Genomic DNA, 22,195 nt, shown 5'->3' with positions numbered 1-22,195 from the left:
TCAAGTAGACCATAAACAAACAATTAAAGGTTTTTATCGATTTTTTATTTTTTGTTTGAATGAATAGTGGAATTTAATAAATATTTTTAGATCACCTGCAGCATATTTTTTATTGAGCGATATCTAAAGCAAGACATACCAAGACTTTCTTTGAATATTTCGGATAATTAATAGAAATTTTTTCTGATGCGTTATCTGGAATATCCTTGCCTTCAGTTTGCTCAATCCATGCTTACAGGATTAGAAAATCAAGCTTCAAGGTTTTTTTCATATTATTAAAAGAGCATGAAGTTTTTATTGTCTTTTTTTGAAGAATACATGTTCAACTAGAATGCTTTTCATGCAAGAATACTTCAGAAGAAAAAAAAGTTGCAAAGGAAATTCAAGATATGTACACTGAAGATATAACAGATACATCAGCATTCGGGTTCTTTTTTCTTATATTATATTTATTTTGTATAAATTAAACTTCAATTTTTTTTATAAAGGCCTTTAGAATTACCTGCAAACAAAAAAACCTTTTTAACACTAATTTCAGTGCTAATGACGCTTTTCCCAACATTTTCTTTTGGAAAAATTCAGCCTTATCAATTTGTTAAGGAAGTTGATCCAACAGTTGTACAAGTTTCAATAGACACTCAAATGCGAGAGGTTGTTGAAGGATATTGCCCCGAATTTCAGTGTGTCATGAGTTTTTCATTATTATGTTTAATTTTCCCTTTTAAAAAAGAACCTTGCTATGGAAAGCTATCCATCAAGTGGTTGAGGTGTCAAATTGCGAAATTTTTTCATTTGTTCCAGGCAACGATGGAGAAGAGCAGGATCCATTTGCAGAAGAAGGGACTATTTGGTCATTCAATTACTTCTTTTACCAGAAAGAAGCAAAGAAAGTGCTATTTTTTTCTGTTCGGTGTGTTAGCAGGGTAGGAGAACTGAGCGAATGGATGATTAAATCATTATCGGATGAGGAGAGCGAAGAGGAGGAAAGAGAATTAGATCGCCACAGCTCAGATGTGGCCGCGTGGAAGAGGCGGCATGGGCTATATGGAGATGGGAGAGAAAGGGGAGTTGATAGGAGTTATGAGCGGATTAGCGATATTAATGACACACTTCACTTGAATATCGGCTCAGAGAAGGAGGAGGACGAAGAAGAAGAGGACGGGGAAGGAGGAGAAAGAAGAAGCGAAAGCACGGAAAAAAGGCTGTTGAGAGAGATTGAAGAGCAAAGAAAAAAAAGGAAAGAAGAAGAAATGAAGCAGCTTTTGTACAAACCTCAACCTGTTCATGCTCCAATTTTGCTGATGGAAAAGGAATACGAAACAGAACAATGATAAAAGTTGCTTTGGAAAAAATAAAAGTGAATTTTTTGAAAAAAGTTGAAAAACATTTTTTTTATTAAGAAATTAACATTGGCTTTGCCATAACAGCCAAGCAACAACTCAGTTTCACACAGAAAACACTTCTCTTCATTTCAGCACTTTTCTTTCTGTTTGATATCTTATAATTTCATAATTTTCATATGAATTTTTGCATTTTTTGTTCGTTTTATCTGTATAATTTTTTAATTCAATTATTGGATTATTACAGTGTTTAAAATTTTCTTTTCTATTTTATTAAGTGAGATTTATTTTTGCAAAAATCATTACAATTGATTTCAATTTTAAAAATTCAACATAAAATAAGTGTATTTTTTTCAAAAAATAATCTTTCAAAAATTAAAAATTCGACTGTAATATTTTTCAGAATAAATTTTTGTTTTTGTAATTTTCAGCATTTTTTTTTTTTCTTTCTTTCTTGATTTTTCGAATTAATTTCTATGAACAAATCAACAATAAATAAATGAAAAAATAGAAAATCAAATATAACATATTTCTTTATCCAAAATTTTTTCCGAAAAAGTCGAAAATAATCCGCCCATAATAAAATATAATTATTTATTCAGAATTAATTTACCAAATCGATGTCATTAAAGCGGAAATGAGTGTTGCTTTACGTGAAACTGGAGTTACCATCAAAAATCGCATAAATAGACTTTGTTTCGGTGAACTACATTGAGTGGAAAGATATCTTTTACCAATTTTAAAAATTTTTCCATTTTTTCGTTATCATCTTTGTTAGCAAATTTAAAACTGGAATGCAATTAACCTTAAATCGTGGAAAAAACATTTTCAAATCGAGCAAAGCCTTAAAACTCAAAATTTGCATTTTTTTGTTGAAAGGGATATTAACATCAGCAACAATTTGATCATTCAGAGCGATAATACACACAAAAAATCAAATGTCTCTCACACTCAGGAAAAGGAAAATAGTACATTTGTTTCGGGTTAAGTGCTCAAAAGAAAGAAAAGTGCGAACTTAAATGAGGAAAATGGAAAATGTCTGTGATTCAATTGAAGGATGCAGAATCACCCATATCGGACCATTTGAAAGTTCATTTGTTTTTTCAACAAAAGAGCAGTGGACTTCACGAAATGCTCATTATTCTTTTAAATTCGTTTGAAAGCCTCATCCATCAAAGCTTCAAAACTCTGAATCTTGAATTTCATCCGTTTTCTGCGCTTATGCATCCAGATTCACACTTGGGATTACCTTTACGCCAGCATTCTTTTAAATCTATTTTATCACAGGACTTCAGTTTTATTGATTCGTGCCATCTTCATTGGATTTATCACTGACATTATTCATTTTCATCAGACAACAACCATTTTTTTTTAACAAATTACCATTTTCCTTTGGTGGCTGAGAAATCAAAGTTTGCAACTAATTGCTATTTTTCAATTTCTTATTTTCTGTTTTGGTGAATGCAATATATTTTCTTCTTATTCATATTCCATTGATAAGTTCTTTTTCAGAAGAAAAGTCAAATTTCGCCTCAAAGTCATTCGCGAAGAAGGCTTGCTGCTAAGTTGAACAGAAGAAGGGCATTGAATGGAATGCCTCCAAAAGAATTGTGAATGATACAAAAGAGAAAAAAACGAGACAAATGAGGATATTGGAAAATGGGCTTATGATTTGAATGGAAAAGCAAAGGAAAAGCAAAGCAAAGAAATCATTGATCTGATAAAAAGAACTTTTGAAAAGGGAGCTGTTTGACGAACGAGGAAAAAAGCATAAGGGCAGACTGAATTTCAAGAAGATCAAAGAAATTGACGAAAGAAATGAACTTAAAACGGAACAAAACAATAAAAAAGAATATCAGAAAAATAAGAAAGGATTGGCCAATCAAAAGGCAACAGCAAAGTTGAATTTCCGTTCAATCGCAACATTGGTGAAAGCTTTTAGAAAACCGAATTTAGAATATCTTTTGCAAGAAACTGTTTGCTTGAAGTGCTTGTGAGGTTTGTATTGAACTTCATTTTGAGTAATTATTCAAATATTTATTCAAATTTTGATTTCCTCGCATTTTATTCATTATTGCCTTCTCTTTTTCATGGTGGTATATTTTATCTTCCCAAGAAATAGAATAAATGACAATAACATTTGATGTTGTCGTTGTGCATTCTTGCAGGCTCGTGCTGATGCATTGAAGAGATTCAATTTCTTGGACTGCTTTTTCTGCTTTTGGCGAGTTTCATCTCACATTTTCATTTCTTCAACCAGCTATTTGAACATCGATTTTCAGCAGCTTTCTCTCAGTTAAGATGTGGAAGATTCAGCAAGAAAAATGCTCTGAACACCTCCATCAAAAAGATTCAAGGAGAATGCACCACTTTATCAAGATAAAGAGATAAAAAAAATGATTTTTGCAGGAATGAGTGGATGCTGTTTATTTCGAAAGAGAAAGAGAAGGAAGGAGCAGAACATGCAGGCATTGAGTCAAAGATATTGAAATATGAAGATATTGCAATCAAATGATGAAGAGAATGCTTGTGAAGAAGATGAACAAATTGTTGATGAAGAAAGGAAAAAGGAAAAAAGAAACAGTGAAACAGAAAAAGAAAGTAAGAAAAATACAGAGTCAAACAAGAAAATTTCTGTTGAAAGTTGAAAAATAAATGGAAAGGAATTTTGAAGGAAAGTGATTTCAGAAGATCATTTTTTCAGATTTGAGCGGAAGAGGCACAATTTTCTCAATCATCATCTTCTTCGAACGATCAACAGTGCCTTTTTTCTGCTTTGAGTTTCTTTTGCAAAATCGAAGCGCATCTTCATTTTCAACTCACATTTCCCCTGTTCATCTGTTTCAACGCTCATGATCTCTCCTTTTGCTGGAGAGTTTGCTTCTTATGATGGAATTCAATTCCTCCATGTTTTTTTCCAGTATTTGTTTGCAAAATCTATTCAATATCATTTCGATTTGGGATCATTTCTCATCCTTTCAGAATACATTTCATGTGGATTAAAATGGTATGCAATGGAAATATTTTTCTTTTCTTTTCTATTTATTTTTCATATATTCACTCATTTTTGTAATTGGATTCTTCATATATTTTTTCTTCATAAAGATAACATTTTATCCTTTTTGCCTTTTTTGAAGAGAGAAGCAACAAAAGCAATTGTTGAAGCAAGAAAGGGAGAAAAAACATCGCAATTGCAGTTATGGGCATGATCAGAATTATTCAAGATTTTGAAGAGCGCTTTCTTGAACATGAAGGCATCAAATTATCTTTTTGCTGTGCTTCTGCCTTTTATTACCAAAATGGCAACATGTGGAGGAATGACGGATAATTTCTGGACAAAGGAGAGTGAGGAAGCAAGGGAAACATCAAATTTGCTTCTATTTATTCCCCCAAATTCTTTGCAGATGCTGCACAATAACGGCAATCCACAAGGGGATATGGAGAAAAATGATGGGAGAGAGAGTCAAAGCTGCGGGAGTTCGACTCGAATTGATGTGAGCATGCACATAATGAATTCCACTTTTTCAGTGTGGAACACAGAGATCTATTCAAGAGAGAAAAGTTCAGTGTTTTTCATCAACGAATCTTCTGTGTCTTTGAGCTGCTGCTCGATGAAATATTCAGCAAAAAGATGCATCCCTTCATTCGCGCAAACTGGTGGTTGCTTGTGTTGTGAGAACATTTCACTCACAACATCTGCTGCTGAAAAATGCATTCCTTCATTGATAGCTTCCCATCCAACTGAAGCGTTTTTAACACACGAAACATCAAACAGAGTGAGCATATCGAATTCTGCTTTTTCGTCTCTGCAACTGCAATCTTCTCCGTTTCTTTCTTCATCAGGAAAGGAAAATGTGGATTTAGCAAGATCTTCATTTTGCAACATTTCGATCGCTTCAGCACAAACAATCAGAATTCCTTCTTCTATTTCAGAGAGTCTGAATTCGATTTCGGGATGCTCGTTCTGTGAAGTTTGCGATGTGTTTTATGGAGGTGTTATTCGATCAATAAACACTGAAGGCACAACATTGTGCTCATCCAACAACACATATCAACGATGCATCAGAAATGCAAATGCAAATGCACACTATTCAGGAGAATCTGGGCACCAAGTTCTGACCCAATCAGAAACATTTGAAGACGACACATTTGATGGATGCATTTCTCCGGAAAGTGGAGGAGCAATTCTTGCATCAATATTACCAATAACACTCACCGCTCGAAGGAGTGAGTTTATTTCGTATGCTTTTTATATTATTCCACAAATGATAAAGATTAATAATTTCATTTTATTATTATTTCCATTTCTTTTTATTCATTTTATTGTATTTCTTCATTTTATTTGTTTATAAACAACAATTCGTATTCATATGTGAAGTTGCACAGCTCCTCATATTGGTGCAATTTGCACTGATGCAATTTTTGGTGCGATTATCGAAGATTCGAATTTTTCTTGTTGCTATTCAACTTCAAACGGGGTTGGTGCTCTTCAATGTCATAATTTTTCAGAGGGTTTTATATTGGTCTCTGGATGTCTTTTTGATGATTGTAACTCTAGCGACTATTATGCAGGTGCTATGAGGTTGGTGACGATTTTTGGAAGAGACGGAAAGAAAGTTGATCCATTCTTAGTTGATAAATGCACATTTTTTAAGAACAAAGCAGGATCTTTCGCAGGAGCCTTATTTGTTCATGACGAAATTGAAAATTCATTTCTTTTGAAAGAATCTGAATTCCAGGGGAATATTGCTGGAAATAATGGTGGAGCATTTCATATATATCAAAGCAAAAACATGCAATTAGGCGAACATTTTATTTTTATGAAATATTGCTTTTTTGATAGAAACACTGCAGGAAATGGAAATGGTCATGATGTTTACGTTGTTTATCCAAATTTGATTGGCTGTCCATTTGAATTATCGTTCACAACCACGGAATGCCAAAGAGTTTGGTTTAATGGCAGTCAAACAGATTATGATTTCTGGCTTGGAAAGGGGTTATTGAAGCGTTATGTTTCCAGCAACGGAAGTGATGCTGAGTTGCTTTGTGGGAAATCGGAAGACAAACCTTGCAAAACGATTGAAAGAGCTGTGAGCAATTCAGGATATGCCACGGTTCAAGGAGTGAAGCTGTTGGCTTCCACATTTGCTCCACGTGCTTCGATTGAGTGTGGAGAAAAGCACATTGAAGTTTCTGGAGAAAACCATCTTAACTCAATTGTTCGAACACAATCGTTGGAAGCCTCTTCAGTTTTATTCAGCGTGTCGAGTGGGAGTTTGATGATAACAACAATTCAAATCCAACATGATTCAACAGCACCTCCATCTCCACGACTTTTTGTGGTGAGCTCTTCCGCAGGAGTGCTTTCTTTGTCTGATGTTCTCATTTTATCCCCAGGATCTGAGTCAGGAGGGAGTGAAATAGATACATCACCATTTGTGTTGAATATGAATTGCATTTCACTGAGAAATGTGGAGATTCGGAATATGGTTCTTTCAGCGCCAATCTTCAGTGAAGTTGAACTGTCTTCGAGAAATTCTCCAAGAATAGTGAATGTGACCTTTGAGAATATCACAAGAACCACTGGAAGTGGGTCTATTTTCTCCAGTTCATTGGATTCTGGGTGCTCTTTTGGCTTATCAAACACAACGCTGAAAAGATGCTCTTGTGCAAATGGCAATGGTGGAGGGATGCATATTTCGATGCAAACAGGAAGCGAATTGCGAATTGGAGACAATTCAAATGTCGGGTTTGAATCGTGCTCATCGCCTGCTGATGAATCAAAGAAAGGAAAAGGAGGGGCGATGCATCTGACATGCCTGACCAACGAATGCAGCTTCAGGATTGAGTTTTGTGTCTTTGATGAATGTGATGCCTGGAGAGGAAAGAATGTGTTTGTGGAAGCGCAGGATTTATCAACTGTGATCAACAGTGCTTCAATTGGATTTCATCCCCAAATTGGGATTAATGCGACAGACTTCAGTGAGTTGAGCGGAATTGAAAGAGATAATCCTGAGATGATCATTTCACTTGCCTTGTTTCTGCGAACTTTTCAGCCACCTGCATATGTGAGTGGGAAAGCAAATGGAAATGATTTCAGACTGTGCGGTTTTGCTGATTACCCGTGCAATACAATTGAAAAAGCTGCTGAGTTTCGGTTTCCCAACTCGAAACGAGTGGTGAGGCTTGCGGTATATTTGGATTTGAGGAGGAAATAACTTTGAGCGAGCAGTCATATGAGATAGATTCGAGTGACAAAGCTATTGGATTGCGAGTGGAGACAACAGAACCAAAAGAGCATGACTGGTTGGTGAAAAACAATGTGACGACAACACTCACAAACATCACCTTTGAGCTGGGGCAATCGATTTCAGGGCGTTCCACATTTGTACATTCGTTGGCCGGAGACATGAGAATTATTGACTGTGCGATTGATGGGATGGGCAATGCTAATGAGATTGGGTATGCATTTATCAGAGCGAGCGGTGGGTATATGCAGATGCTGAGGCTGAGATGTGGTGCTGAGAGAGATGTGTTGCTTGGAAGTTACATTGTGCTTGTGGATGGAAGTACAAAATGCACAATTGATCAATTAACGATGAACAATGTGAGAGCAAGCGGGACTGGAGGAGTGATCAGAATGGACACAAGCAGTTCAGCAGCAATACAAAATAGTTCATTAGGAGATTGTGCTTTGGAGAAGAGTGGAATTATTCACATTGAGGCGTGCTCATTGTTGAAGCTGAAGAACGCATCATTTGATAACATCACGAGAACAGCTGGAAATGGGGCAAGCATTTCCATGCAAGCAGATGAGGCAAGCAGGTTTGTTGTTGATATTGAGAACTGCTCGTTGAAAGGATGCAGAGTGGGTGGAAATGGCAATAGAGGAGGAGGAATGTGTGCGGTGATGGGAAAGGCGAGCGAGTTGTATGTTTCATCGACTACGTTTGAAGAATGCAGTGCACCCTCAGAAAGCGGAACGAATGGGCGAGGAGGAGGGATGCTGCTTCATCTTTTGGATTCTGAGGCAAGAGTTGAGCTGTCAAAAACACTTGTTTTCAGATTGAACGAGGCAGAGCATGGAGCAGATCTGTTTGTGTTATCTCCAGATTTGGCAACAAGTGTGAGAAAAGAACAGATTCAATTTCCAATTCACATTTCTGATCTCAGCTCGTTGGCGATGGGGATTGACTCAAAGTGGGGAAACTTAATCATTCCACTGAAATATTATCTTACAGACGATCCTGAGGCGATGTTCATGAGCAACAGTGGAGTGGATGTTGTTGTGTGTGGATTTGAAGAGTTCAGGTGCCAAACAGTTGATTATGCATTGAAGAGAGTGATGGGGAAAGAAAGAAGAGTGCGATTTGGAGCAACGTATTCATTTTCAGAGAGTGTGACACTGAGCCAAAGTGAAGGATACGAGTTTTGTGGGGTTGCAACAAGAACGAGGATGGAAATGAAGGGGAATGAGACTGAAAGTGAATGTGTGATTGAAGTGCTTTCGAGAGTCAAGTTTGAGCTGTTTGTTCACATTCTTACTGGATCGCTTCCATCTGCTCAAACAAGTGTATTTCAAGTATCAGGAGCTGGTGGAGAGCTGCAAATTGAAGAATGTGCAATTGAGTGCGAGCCTTCTGTGACTCGGTGCAATTATTCGTTCATTCACCTTCAAAGTGGAAGTCTTTCAATGGTCGGATTCAGGATAGAAGCTGTGCAGTTTGCATCAGCTCCCATCCTGTGCTTGAAAGGAAATGGAAAAGCATTGATAAATAATGTCTTTATCAGCGATGTACAGATGATGGACGCAAATGGTCTAATTGAGTACACCTCCGAGAATTCACTTTTGCTGGCTAATGTGACAGCACAAAGCTGTGGAAACAAAAATTGCGGATTCATTAGTGACAGAGAAGGAAGGGATCTTTCGATTGCAAACAGCTCATTTCAGGGGGTGAATGAATTGGAAGGGAATGGAAGTGTTGTGAATGGAGTGATTGGTGATGAGTGCATGATGAGTATTTATGATGTTGAGATTGAAAGCTGTAGAACATCAAAGGGATGTGGGGGAGGAATAAGCGTGATTCTGAAAGGAACAGGAGTGATGCGGCTGGGAAGTTTGGAGAGTGAGACATATTTTGGGAAGTGTTCAGCCATTGGTGAAGGATCAGTTGGGGGATATGGAGGAGGGGTGATGCTGAGGTGTGAAGAAGGGGGAAGAGATTTTGTAATGACGAAGTTGACTTTTGGAACGGAAGAGGCAGCTAATTCAGCAAGTTTTGGAGGCAAGAATGTGATGATAGAGTGTGAGAGCTTGTCAGAGCTTGTGAATGAATCATCGTTCAATTTTTCGTTTGAGATTGATGCTGACAAGAATCCGGATTTGCAAGAGTTGATGGGAATGGAAAATAGAAATATCGGACAGCTGATTCCGCTTGTGGTGCTGTTTCGCGAAAAGCCCACAATTGGATATGTTCATGGGAGAGATGGAGGAATGGATCACGCAAAATGTGGGTATTTTGATTTTTCGTGCAGCACACTGAAATATGCAGGGAAAGCCTTGTTTGGAACATCATTGGCTGTGTTGCGTCTGCTGTCGCCTTTTTCAATTGAAGAAGAAATTGTTGTTGATTCACAGGCAATGATGATTGACGGAGAGATGCAGATGCAACGAGTTGTTGTGAATGAATCAGGAGAAGGTGATAGGGAAAAGGAAAGCATGATTGAAACAATGCAAAATGTGAAGTTTTGCAATTTAGCATTTGTTGTTTCAAGGTTTGCAGACTCGACAAAGGAAAGTGTGTTTCTGTGCAGTGGCAACATTTTGAGAATTGAGAGATGCTCATTTGCAGCCGAAGAAGGGATAGTTGAGACAACATGTGTTTATTGTAAAGGAGGAAAGATTGAGATGGTGAAATGTGAATTCGGGAACTTTGAGACACTTGGAAAAGGGATGATTGTGATTGATGGTGTTGGTGTGGAAGGTCTGATTGATGAAGTGACAATTAGGAATACTACAAGGGAAGGAGGAGGGAGTGTGGTAGAATTGAAGCGAGGGAAGGAAGTTGTGATTGCAAACTCAACGCTGAAAGAAACAGACTTTGCTGACAGGAATATGATTCTGATTGGAAATGGAGAGGAGGGATGTGGAATGAGCCTGACGATGAGGAACAACACATTTTTGGAGATAACGAGAAATAATGGAAATGGAGGAGTGATGAATGGGAATGTGAAAAATGGAGAATGCATTGAGATTACAAACTGCACTTTTGAGAAGTGTGGTTGTGAGGCAGATGGTTCGATGGGAGGAGGAATGGTGATGATTGTGAGAGAAGGAGGGAAGTTTATGTTTGAGTGCAATAAGATGGACAAGTGCGCTGTGCCATCTGGAAGTGGAAAGGGAGGAGGGCTGTATGTGAGGTTTGAGAGCACGAACATCACATATTCGATGAAAAACAATGAGTTCAGAAACAGCGTGGCAGAAAAGGGAGATGATGTGTATCTGGTGTGTGAGTCACCGTGGCTGATGCTTCTTCCGACATTGTGGTATGGAACAGCCACGAATGCGACAGTTCAGAAGCTGATGTGGGTTGAAGACCTTTCTGATGCAAGCAAGGAAGGGTCTATCATAAGCTATTTGTTCCCATCTTTGGGATCGTATATGTTTGTGGATGGAACAGGGAATGACGGGCAGAACTGTGGATTGAAGGAAAACCCTTGCTTGTCTGTTGATGTGGGATTTGCTCGGATGAAGGATGAGCATGCGATCATGCAGCTGGAAGGGGAGGCAGAAGTGAATGGGACAATCAATAGAAATGGAAAATCACTGACCTTTCAAGGGAATGATGAGGCACAGAAAATGGTTGTTGGGGAGGAAGGAAAATTTGAGCAAACAGAGGGAGAGGCATTGACATATTTAATTTTTTCAGTTCTTGAGTTTGTTCTTCCGCGAGCACCGATAAATCCAGCAGAAAAACAGTCAGTTGTGGAAGTGAGGGTGGGGCAATGCACTTTTGTTGATTGTTCATTTTCTGGCTGTGGAAGTGCGCAAAATGAATGTGGGAAATGGATTGTTGCTGCGAAAGGAGGATTTGTTCATTTTGACAGGGCTGTGATGAAAGGAGTGCATTTTGCAGGAAGTGGGATTGCAGTGTGCAGCGGTGGAAGCACAGCTTTTGAAAACTGCACAATCGATGATATGCATACAAACGGTGTTGGACTTGTAATCAAAGCGCAAGCACTTTGATTCAAAAGAAAACATTCTCTCACTTCCTTCTCTTCTATTTACGAGAGCATCACTTAAGGGTCAGTCACGATCACTGATCAAAAAATGATGATCCCTAACAATCCTCTGGGAACAGGACTTGCGGCCGAACCGAGCGCAGCTGCGCTGCCTGGTGGTCCAACAAGCGGGTTTCCGACATTTCCCGGACCCTTTTCCGCTTCCCAACCTTCTTCTTTTTCATCCTCACTCTCCCCACCTTCTACCACCCTTGGCGAAGAAAAAGAAGAAGAAATTCCACTGGAAAATTCATTTCTAAAAATTTTTGGAAGACCCCCGGAATTATCGTTATATGATCTTCCATTACCGGAACATGAGATAAATGACTTGGTTGCTTCGTTGAAGACAGAAGATTTATCCCCTTTCCTCCCTAATGCGCCTCCACCTTTTGTAAGGACTACCAGTCCGTACAAAGACGCCTTAGATCAAGCAGGAGAAAGATGTGAGACGTTTCTTTACCCCGCAATGAAACTTATTTTATTTGCTCATACGAAAACTAAAGATGATGAAGCTCAGGGTGCCGTAGCGCAAGCATGTTTATTGCTTGCACAAGCCTTGAAAGAAGCCAGAAACGCTCGCATCCAAGCGAGATTTGGATTTACCGAAGCAGCGAGAATGAAAGAGGATTCAGCATCACCGCTTTTAACGAAAAGGCAAAGTGATTTATTGGAAGAGGTCAGGAAAACCTCACAGTCAACAGCGAAAAGATGGACTTCGTTCTCATTTAATTCCAAATCCTTTGGGAAAAGCAGATATGGAAAACATGAAAGCTACCAACGCCCTCAGTTTTTTCGTTCGGGTCCCCGGTCGTGGGCAGGGAGAAAATCCTCAAATACATACAGCAGAAGTCCTTCTCAACCGCGATCCAGGGGAACGAGAACCAACTAAGCCAGTCACCTTCAATTGTTGGAGGAAGAACGGAATATTTTCGAGAAGCGTGGAGAATGATAGATGGAGAGAAGTTGGTAAAAAGAGGCGTCATTCCAATTTGGAAAAACAGGAAAGCCAGGGAGAAATTACTAAACTCAAAAATGGAAACATACAGCCCCCATCAATCAGGGGAAGCTACCAAAGCGATGGCAAAGCTGATCCAGAATCAGCTCGAAACGAACATAATACAAAAAATACAGAAAAGAAAGGTGAAACATTTAAATCCAGTGTTTGTGATAAAGAAAAAACAAGGGGGATGGAGACAAATTATCGATTGCAGAGCGTTGAACAATGCAACGAAGTCAATCCATTTCAAACTGGAGGATTACAGGTCACTAGAACGAATTATAACAAGAGGAGATTATGCAACAACTTTAGACCTAAGCCAGGCCTACTATTTAGTGAAAGTGGACGACAACTTCAAGCCGTTTCTTGCGTTCGAATTCAACGAAAATTACTACTGTTTCAACGGAATGCCTTTTGGATACAAAGATTCTCCAAGAATCTTTACAAAAATCATGAGGAAGGTGATACAATTCATCCGGGAGCGATGGAACGTAAGAGCAATCGCGTACCTCGACGATATTATTCTTCTTCACCAAGATCAAAAGAAATTAAAATGGATAACTCAGAAAGTCGTTTCTCTTTTCGAAAGCCTTGGTCTTCTGGTAAATACAGAAAAGAGTCATTTGATTCCCTCGCAAACTTTCACCTATTTGGGTTTCGATTGGAACACGCACCAGTTCAATGTAGCTCTGGAAATGAGGAGAACGAAAGAACTTATAAAGGAATGTACCAGATGGAGGAGGAGGTCCCTCAGAGCGAAAGAAGTGAGAGTAAGAGACCTTGCAGCGTTCATTGGAAAGCTGAACGCTACAAGGTTCGTGGTTCGAGAAGCTTCTCTGTTTCTTTCAGATCTTTATCGCACCTTAAACAAAATGGTTTCGATGGTAGGATGGAGAGGGAAGATGAGGATCAACCCGTCCATACTCCACAATCTAACCAAATGGATGTCGAGATTGAAAACCAACACACCAAGGCAACTGTGCCCACTCTTTCTTCCAGATGCAACACTTACGACGGATGCTTCCAGAAAAGCTGTGGGAGCTTATTTAAGAATCGGAAACAGTATTTTGGATTTTCATCGCAGACTCCCCTATTGGCAAAGAAACCAAAGTTCAAACTATCGGGAGATGTTCGCAATTTTGTCTGCTCTAACTCACTTTTCCCCAATTCTGTTATCCAATCGCATCCACAAACTACTTATCAGATCGGACAACTCAACATCGGTGTTCAACCTGAACAGGTGGCGGGCAGGAGCGAATTTGAGAAGACTCCTATTAAAGATTTGGAAACAAACGCACACGATGCAGATTCAAGTGAAAGCGCAACACATCCCCGGTCAAAGAAACGAAAGGGCCGATTCTCTTTCCAGGCTAGAAAGGGGAGGCGACTATCAGATAAAGCAAGAATCCTACCAGGAGCTTGTAACGAAGATGAGATTGAACATAACGTTGGACGCTTTCGCCACAAAACAAAACAAGAAAGTGAGCAGATGGTGCGGGCCAGGAAGCCCGATAAACGAAGACGGTCTGCAGCAGCCTTGGCGAGGAGAGACAGTTCTTGCTCATCCTCCAATTCCTCTCATTCTTCCGACAATCAGGAAAATGATTCTCGAACAAGCTCGAGGTCTTCTCCTTCTTCCCGATTGGAAGGGACAAATATGGGAGCCGTTGTTGAAAAGAACGACCCATATAGAATGGATGTGGAAGAGCCAGAGCGAACTTCTTACCCCGGGACCATGGATGAAGAGGATGGATGCTTGCCTGCCACCAGGGAAGCTTCGAGTTGTACTGATGAATCCTTAGCGATCAATGGAGAACACTGGTTCAAAGGAGTTTTGCAAACAAGAGGATTTCCAATGGATATATGTGATCTGTGCAAATCCAGTCTTTCGCCTTCGACGTGGCATGGGTACTTACTCAGTTATGCTCATTTCGGAGACCAGTGGACAAACTGCGGCTATGGTCTTTCTGTTGGAGATTGGTTCAATTGGGTCGTTAGATGTGCCGATGTTTTCCTTAAGCTTTTCAACAAGGGGCTGAAGGAGCAATCCCTTTGTAAAATACGATCTGCCATCTCTCTCATTTCTCAATTATTATTCGAGAGAAGTTTGGGAGATTACCCGCTTATGAAGCTTCTCTTCCGATCATTTAAAAGATTGGAAAGGAGGAAGAAGAAAAAGAAGCCTGATATATGGAACCCCAAAATACTTCTTGATTATATATCGGGGCTAGGCGAGAACGCGAACTTATCCTTCACTACTCTCACGAAGAAAACAATTTGTCTTTGCATGCTATTCTCCGCCTGCCGGTTCACCGAGCTCGAGCGGATTAGTCTGAAACATTCTGCAGTGAGAGAAGATTCAATTGCATTGGATACTTCGCTGAAAACAGGGCCCGAAAGAACAGACATAATAATACCGTTTCTCACAGATACTCCTTCAATATGTCCTGCCTCAGCAGTGTGTGAATTGTGGTCCAGAATAAGCAAACTTCAAGACAACCCTGACCACTTGTTTATTAACGATCGCACAAAGATTCCACTTTCCGCAAGAGTGCTGAGAAAACTTGTTGCAAATCTCCTTCACGAGACAGGTATACCGAATTATTTCGGTCCTTACTCGATAAAGCATGCCTCAATATCTGCATTGACAATGGCTGGACTACCAATAGCGCAAGTGGCAAAGTTCGCAAGGCTGTCTCCACGAAGCGATACCATTATCAATTACTATTTTCAAAAAGATATCGCCACATCCTGTGCGAAAGTGATTGCAGATCAAGCGGCTATTAATGCAACTTCCTCCCAGACCCAGTCATCACCTTTAAGTCTGCAAACTCTTCGCAAACCTAAAATTACTTTTGATGACAATTCAAGTTCAGAAGATATTGAGGACTCTTCGTCAACTGACGAAGAGAAAGATGAGGAGGACTACAGTCTGAACTCAAAGTCTGACAACATCGAGAGCGAAAAAGGAATCAGGATCAAGTTGGGAAAACCTAATCTGCAATATGACAACAGAAGCCAAACGATCTACAACGACGAAGAAGAACCATCAAAGCCAGACTACGTAGAGGAGCCAGACGAGAACAGTAATAAAGAGTATGAAAGAAGGAATTTTCGTGAGAAAAGACTAGTTAGAGAAGTTGTCCAGAAGAAAACAATTGAGATAACAATTAAAACCAGAGCGCAAGCCAAACGTGAGCAGCTCGAACAATTGCTGAGGGATGACAAATAAGAGGTCAATCAAATAATAACAACAGCAGAGTATTCTCCCAATTATGGAACTCTCTCGTAAATAGAAGAGAAGGAAGTGAGAGAATGTTTTCTTTTGAATCAAAGTGCTTGCGCTTTGATTGAAAAAGAAAATGTGAATCTCACTTCCTTCTCTTCTTCCCGCCTCGATACACTCCCACCCTTATTATAAACAGATTCTGTTAATGACCCATCTTCCTTCTTCTTCAGGCGTGATATGTAAGGAGCGCCATAACATTGTTATGTTTTTTAATGTTTCTATCCTTTTTAGCTATTTCACATCACCGTTGTAATCTATTACTATTTTTGCATTTCAGATCAGTTGGGTGACTGACCCTTAAGTGATGCTCTCGTAAATAGAAGAGAAGGAAGTGAGATTCACATTTTCTTTTTCAATGAACGAAGCAGGATCTGATGTGTCCTTGCAAAATTCAACAGTTACGAAATGCATTGTGGGATTGAGCTCATGTTTTGTGTCGAAAAGAGGAGCCAAATTGAGCATCAATGAAGAGAGCTCTTTTGAGGATATTCAAACTGAAAGCATGCAAGGTGGATGCATCAGATGCGAATTGGGAATGAATGATCAAATCAAAGTTGAAGCTGTATCATTTCTGAAATGTGCAGCAGATGAAAATGAAGGAAGAGGAGGAGGAGTGTATTTGGATGTGTTGGATGAAAGCGAGAACAACATCAGATTTTCAGAAGTGCGATTCAAAGGCAACCAAGCGTTTGAAGGGAAGGATTTGTTTGTCTCATGCAAGAAACTGAACGAAACGGTGACAAGCGCGAGGTTTGGATTTGAGTATGAAGACGAAGAAGGAGTGTTTGTTGATATGAAAGGAAGGGATCGAGATCGGTTTGAAGAAAGTGTGGATCTTCGGTTGTTTCTTGTTGAAAGAAAGGCGGAGGAAGTGTTTGTGTCTTCGGAGGGATATGATGCAGCTGGGTGTGGAAGCGAGATTTTTCCTTGTTGTTCTGTGTGGAGTGGGATTAACCATATTTGTGGGAATGAAGAGGGAACTGAAAGGAGACTGGTTGTGATGGATGAAAGCAGAGTTGAAGATTGCTTCATGTTTGATGAAGAGGTGGCTTTTGATGGTCATGTGAATGAAGAGGAAGAGGTGAAATGGAAGCTCATTCACTTTGCCAGCTCAACAACTGGAAGTGGCATGACTTCAGTGATTGCTTCGAGCAATTCACTCAGTTTGCTTTCTCTGAAGCTTGAAATTCCTTCATCATTTGAGGCGAAATTGATGTCACTTATCTTGTCGAGCGGAAAGCTTCGATTTGAGAATTGCTCTTTTGCTGTGATGGTGGCAGACGTGGTTGAATTCTCGCTTGTGAAAACAACGAATGGGACATGCTCGATGATAGGGTGCTCACTGCAATGTTGTCTGTTTGCTATTTCTCCGTTTGTGGCTTCATCTTCGCTGGAGCTTGAACGCTGCAACTTCTCTCAATTAGAGAATACCGGAGGCAATGAAGGGGGTGTGATGAACGTGATATTGAAAGAAGAAGAATATGTTGCGATCAAGGATATTAATACGTCAGTCTGCTCGCTATCAGCTGATCGCAGCAGAGGAGGGTTTTTGTTTTTGAATTGCCAGAAATGCAGCAGCAGCAACAGCATGCCTTTGCTTCTGGATATTGGTGTGAAGTTTGACAAGAACAGAGCAGAAATAGGAAAGAATATGTTTATTTTGGCAGCTGATTTGAACAGCACAGTGAGGGAAGATACATTCAGATTTGATTATGAGTCGATGAAGGAAGACGGATTGCTGTTTGTTGGGAGCGACAACATTCATGCAGACAAAGATTTATTTATGTTCCTCGTTCCATACAACTCATTTGAGATATTTATCTCATCGAATGGATTTGATGTGGAGAGGTGTGGAAGCAAGGAAGAGCCATGCAGAACACTTTGGAAAGGAATGAAAAACATGAAAGACGGAGAAGAAATGAAAACAATTCAGATTGAAGGATCAACCATCATTCAAGATTCATTCAATGCGTCCAGCTTCAAGTTTGAAAAAGCGGGGACAATGGGTGAAGAAAATGAAAAGGCTGTGCTGTTTTTGGAGAAGGCAGTTGAAGATGGACTGGATTGCTATTTGGTGAATCAGAAATCACTTTCGTTCACATTCATTGCACTTCACTTGAGAACTGGAGTTGATAATGTTTGCAGAACTGCAGTTGCAAATAGAGCTGGGAAGTTGGAAATGACTGAATGCTCATTTCGCTCCGATGCTCAGCAAAGCACTCCAAGCAGATGCGTGTTTGTGGCGATGGGCGCAGGAGAACTGGTTGAGAAAGATTTGTTGATGGACTCCAGCAGTGTTGGAAGCAGTGTTTTTGTGATCAATGAAGTTGGTGTTGCTTGCACAATGGAGAGTGTTCATTGCTCATCTCTGAATGAAACAGAAGGATGTGTTTTCACAGTGAAGGAAACTGAGGAGCAAATATGCACAAACTATGGGAAAGAAATGAGCAGCATTTTGATTGAGAATTGCTCTTTTGTGGGGATGAAAAGAAGCGATGATGGAGCAAGCGTGTGTGAGATGAAAGGAGAGAGCGGGATTGAGCTGAGGATTGAGGACAGTTTGTTTGTGGACAACAAAGCAGAAGCATGCGAGAAAGGCGGAGTGATGCTATTTGTGTTAAGTGGGTCTGGGGCATTTCACATTTCGAAGTCTACGATAAGTCGGTGCTGTTGCAGCCAGAAAGGGAAAGGAGGAGGAGTGTATTTGAGAAGCAGAGAAACAGGAAGGCTGAATTTTGTGTTTGAGAAGATGAATTGGAGTGCAAACACAGCAGGCGTGGGAAACGATATTTTTATCAAGTGCTATAACATCACGAGCCAGATTAATGAAACTCAGTTTCATTTCGATCTGAGAGAGAAGTATTATGTTCAGCTGAATGCGATATATGGGGCTGATGTGACTGAGCACACTGGAGATACAAACTTGATCGATTTCATCACGATCCATCAGAGCGATACGATTATTGTGTCGAGCGAGAATGGGTCGAATGAGCGCCAGTGTGGCACGTACACTCTTCCGTGCTATTCAATTGATTATGGGCTGATGCACCTGACATCAGAGTTCATGAGCCTTGTGTTTGCAGATGGAGCAAGTGTGATCAACGGGGAGCTGCAGCTGGAAGAGATGAGTCTGAGTTCGAGAGGTCGAGGATTGTGCGTTGTGGAAGTGTGTCCTGCGATCGAATGTTCCCGAGAGGCTCTGATAGAAACAACAGGCGCTGTGTCAATGTCAAGACTGAAATTTGTGTTTGAGCCGGAGTTTGCTTCATTTCATTCTATTCTTCTTTTCCCTGAAGGAGGATTGCTGGAAGTGACAAACTGCACATTCAGCACCAAAGTCACAGAGGGAATGGGAGATCAAGCACAAGCGAATATTCCATTTTGCATTGTGCGAATTGAGAGAGGTGAATGCATGCTTGAGGGCTGTATGGTGTCAGATCTTTCACTGTCTGATTCGGCTGTCTGTATGTTTCAATCTGCAATCCTTTCTTTGATTTCGTGTGACTTTTTCGATCTCGCGATGGGGACAAACCTTGTTAATACAGTTGAAGGAGAGCAATTGACTATAGAAAAAATGAGTGCAACAAATATAACTTCAACTGAAAATTGGGCATCGTTGATATCATGTTTGAAAATGAAAAAGATGGTGCAGCTAACGAATTGTTCATTGAGAAATATTCTTGTCACAAATAGAGAAGGAAAGGGAAAATGCATTTCTGTGAAGGAGAGTGCAAATACAGTGATTGAGAGCTGCCTTTTTGATGGTAACACGAATGAAAGAGAATTTATGAAGGAAAGAATTTTGAATGAAAATGACAACGAGAATGAGATATGCAAATGGAATGGATCAGCTTTGGAAGCAATAAGTTGCAATATGAAAATGAAAGATACAACAATAACAAATACACCAGAAGGTGGACTTGCAATTAGCGGAGGAAGTGTGGAGATTGAAGATGGCAAGTTTGACAACAATAATCCATTTATTGAAAAATATCCTTCAATCAGAAGAAACATTATCTGCTCGGATTCAGGAGTGTTGAACGTGATGAGTCTGAAAGGAGGAGATGGATTGAAGGATGATTCATCTCTTTGGATATTGAATGAAGGATGTGAATTGAGCGGGATTGTTACCGAGAGATTGACATCCTTCTTCGTTCCAGAGTTGGAAATCGTCGAAATAGAAGAGATGGGAGCAGAACTTCTTCTGAGGTTCAAGGGAAAGCTGTTGCTTCCATGCAACATATCGTTCAAGATTGTGAAACAAGTTGGTGATGAAGATGTTGTGGAAAGATATGAATTCAATGAAGAAGGATATGTCTCCGAAAATGAAGTGGATGGAAAAGTCCCCATTGAAACAATAAACAATGCAGGAGAAGAGACAGAAGTGAGTGTGAGTGTTCTGTTTGGAAAGAAAGAATCTCCTTCATCGACTGATTCTTTCATCTTGAAGAACAGAAGCGAAACCCAAGGAAAGGGAGATGACAGAATTGTTGAAGGAGGAAAAGAAGGAAAATCTTATTGGTTGTTGATTGTGATTGTGCTTGTTGTGATATTGTTGATTGTTCTGATTGGATTTATTTTATTTGTTGTTCGGTGGAGGAAAGTGAAGGAAAGAAATGAGGAATTGGAAGTGATTGTGAATGATAACATCAGAAAAGATCCGAAGGCATTTGAGATGGTGACGATGGAGATGTCACCTGAGGAGCAGTGGAGGAGGGCAGAGGGAGAGGCAGAGAAGAAGAACGAAGAAAGGATAAAGAAGAGGGTGTATGAGAGGAATATGGAACATTCGGAGTCATCAGAGCATCTTCTGTCTGAAAGTGGCTCAACCAAATACATCCTGGGGAGAGATTCGGACAAGATCCCAGAATGGATGCTGGAGAAGGTTGATGAAAAAGAAGAAGAGATAAGGAAGAGAACTACATCGCCATCCATTTCATCCACTTCATCCACTTCAACAACTGATTCAGATTCAACATTTGTTCGTGGGGGGGGGATCTGTGTCCAACCACCTCATCGATGTCGAACTTGGTGGATGCAATGGCCTGTTCATCGCCTCATGAGAAGCTGATTGTGGATCTGAGGGATTCACTGTTCATGCTGCTTCATGGGAGGAACGAGAAGAAGGAGATGGCAATTGGGAGTTTGAAGGAGAGGGAGATGACAGCTGCACAGATCCTGTTCTGGGTGGCCAATCTTGCACTTCACTCCTTTGATGAAGAAAAAGAATTGCCTTCGCTGGCCAACCTGAGTCCTCACATTGTGCTGTTCTCGGAGCACATGGTGATCTGCATTGCCCTCCACTCCGACTGCTCATCTTCAGATGATTCCGACTCATCATCCATCTGTTCGATGTCCATGGTTTCTTCATCCTCGTCAAATATTTCAGTGATGAGTGAAAGATTCACCGACTCACCGCCACCTTCATCAGCGTTTGAGGATAGTGAAGACAACAGGAAGGAGTGTCTGAGGTGGAAGGCACCCGAGCTGCTGATGAACAAGAAGATGGGAGCAACAAAGGAGTCGGTGGCATTCTCGATTGGGATGATGGTGTGGGAGTGTCTGACACTGGATATCCCGTTTGGGGAGTATGAGGCAGAGGTGGCAGGAGATAAGATATCGAAAGGGGAGAGGCCAAGCTTGGAAAGGGAAATGGGAACATCATTCACAGAAATGGTGCATCATGCGTTTTCTCCCCAACCATTCAACCGCCCTTCACTGGTTGAGATGAAAAGGGAATTCATTCAGAAGTTTCCAGTTGGTGGGGTGATCATGACAGTCTCAGATGCAATTGATGTGGAAGACGAGAATGAGGATGGAAGGAGCGATATTGTTGGGTCAACAAACATTTCAGCAACAAATGAAGTTTGATGTTTCTCTGGATTAAATAAAAATTCACTCAAAATTACAAACACACAATTGCAAACAAATGACATGTCTGTTAATTGACATTTCGTATTCTCTTTTCGCAATAACTGTTTTGAATCGCAGAAAAGAAGAGAGAGAAAAAGACAAAAGATGCTCAATATGGAAATCGGAAACAAAAATGTCAGAAAGGTCACCAAATCAACAATCCCGAAAGTGAAATTGTTGGCAAAGCTCATTTATGTGGATTAATGAGAAAAATCTATGTTTTTGATAATTTTTTGATTGAAATTTTTTATCGTATCTTTATTCATTTTCATATCACTTCTCTCTCAAAGAGCGGGATTTGATTCAAACAAAAGGAACAAGTTATTTTATTTATGAACTTTTCGATTTAGGTTTTTTTTAAGAATTTGAAGAGAA

General features: G+C 40.0%; 6 protein-coding genes across 6 annotated transcripts; all 6 read left to right on the top strand.

Moving 5' to 3' along the window:
• Positions 1 to 13: 13 nt before the first annotated feature.
• Positions 14 to 1,855, top strand: MONOS_7937 (putative repressor of rna polymerase iii transcription). Its single transcript, XM_067878302.1, has 5 exons — positions 14 to 29; positions 91 to 260; positions 314 to 427; positions 489 to 680; positions 731 to 1,855. Exons 2-5 carry the CDS (start codon positions 187 to 189, stop codon positions 1,329 to 1,331), a joined length of 981 nt encoding a protein of 326 aa, XP_067730536.1. The 5' UTR covers positions 14 to 29; positions 91 to 186; the 3' UTR covers positions 1,332 to 1,855.
• Positions 1,856 to 4,744: 2,889 nt separating this feature from the next.
• On the top strand, positions 4,745 to 7,558 carry MONOS_7936 (uncharacterized protein; the record flags this gene model as incomplete). Its single annotated transcript, XM_067878301.1, has 2 exons — positions 4,745 to 5,580; positions 6,184 to 7,558. The coding sequence occupies 2 exons, from the start codon at positions 4,745 to 4,747 to the stop codon at positions 7,556 to 7,558; spliced, it is 2,211 nt and encodes a 736-aa protein (XP_067730535.1).
• Positions 7,559 to 7,749: 191 nt separating this feature from the next.
• MONOS_7935 (uncharacterized protein) lies at positions 7,750 to 11,586 on the top strand (the record flags this gene model as incomplete). Its single annotated transcript, XM_067878300.1, has 1 exon — positions 7,750 to 11,586. The coding sequence occupies one exon, from the start codon at positions 7,750 to 7,752 to the stop codon at positions 11,584 to 11,586; it is 3,837 nt and encodes a 1,278-aa protein (XP_067730534.1).
• Positions 11,587 to 11,670: 84 nt separating this feature from the next.
• On the top strand, positions 11,671 to 15,850 carry MONOS_7934 (uncharacterized protein; the record flags this gene model as incomplete). The annotated part of the gene is made up of 2 exons (XM_067878299.1): positions 11,671 to 12,157; positions 12,276 to 15,850. The coding sequence occupies 2 exons, from the start codon at positions 11,671 to 11,673 to the stop codon at positions 15,848 to 15,850; spliced, it is 4,062 nt and encodes a 1,353-aa protein (XP_067730533.1).
• Positions 15,851 to 16,262: 412 nt separating this feature from the next.
• Positions 16,263 to 20,978, top strand: MONOS_14867 (uncharacterized protein; the record flags this gene model as incomplete). Its single annotated transcript, XM_067867705.1, has 1 exon — positions 16,263 to 20,978. One exon carries the CDS (start codon positions 16,263 to 16,265, stop codon positions 20,976 to 20,978), a length of 4,716 nt encoding a protein of 1,571 aa, XP_067730532.1.
• A 26-nt stretch (positions 20,979 to 21,004) lies between these two features.
• MONOS_14866 (uncharacterized protein) lies at positions 21,005 to 21,778 on the top strand (the record flags this gene model as incomplete). Its single annotated transcript, XM_067867704.1, has 1 exon — positions 21,005 to 21,778. The coding sequence occupies one exon, from the start codon at positions 21,005 to 21,007 to the stop codon at positions 21,776 to 21,778; it is 774 nt and encodes a 257-aa protein (XP_067730531.1).
• Between the last annotated feature and the right edge of the window lie 417 nt (positions 21,779 to 22,195).

Source organism: Monocercomonoides exilis (genome assembly GCF_001643675.1).
Source record: "Monocercomonoides exilis strain PA203 chromosome Unknown scaffold14-1859848, whole genome shotgun sequence".
In the NCBI taxonomy this organism is placed as follows: domain Eukaryota; phylum Preaxostyla; order Oxymonadida; family Polymastigidae; genus Monocercomonoides; species Monocercomonoides exilis.
The sequence above is the reverse complement of the archived record's forward strand: the minus strand, read 5'-3'. Positions and strand labels throughout refer to the sequence as shown.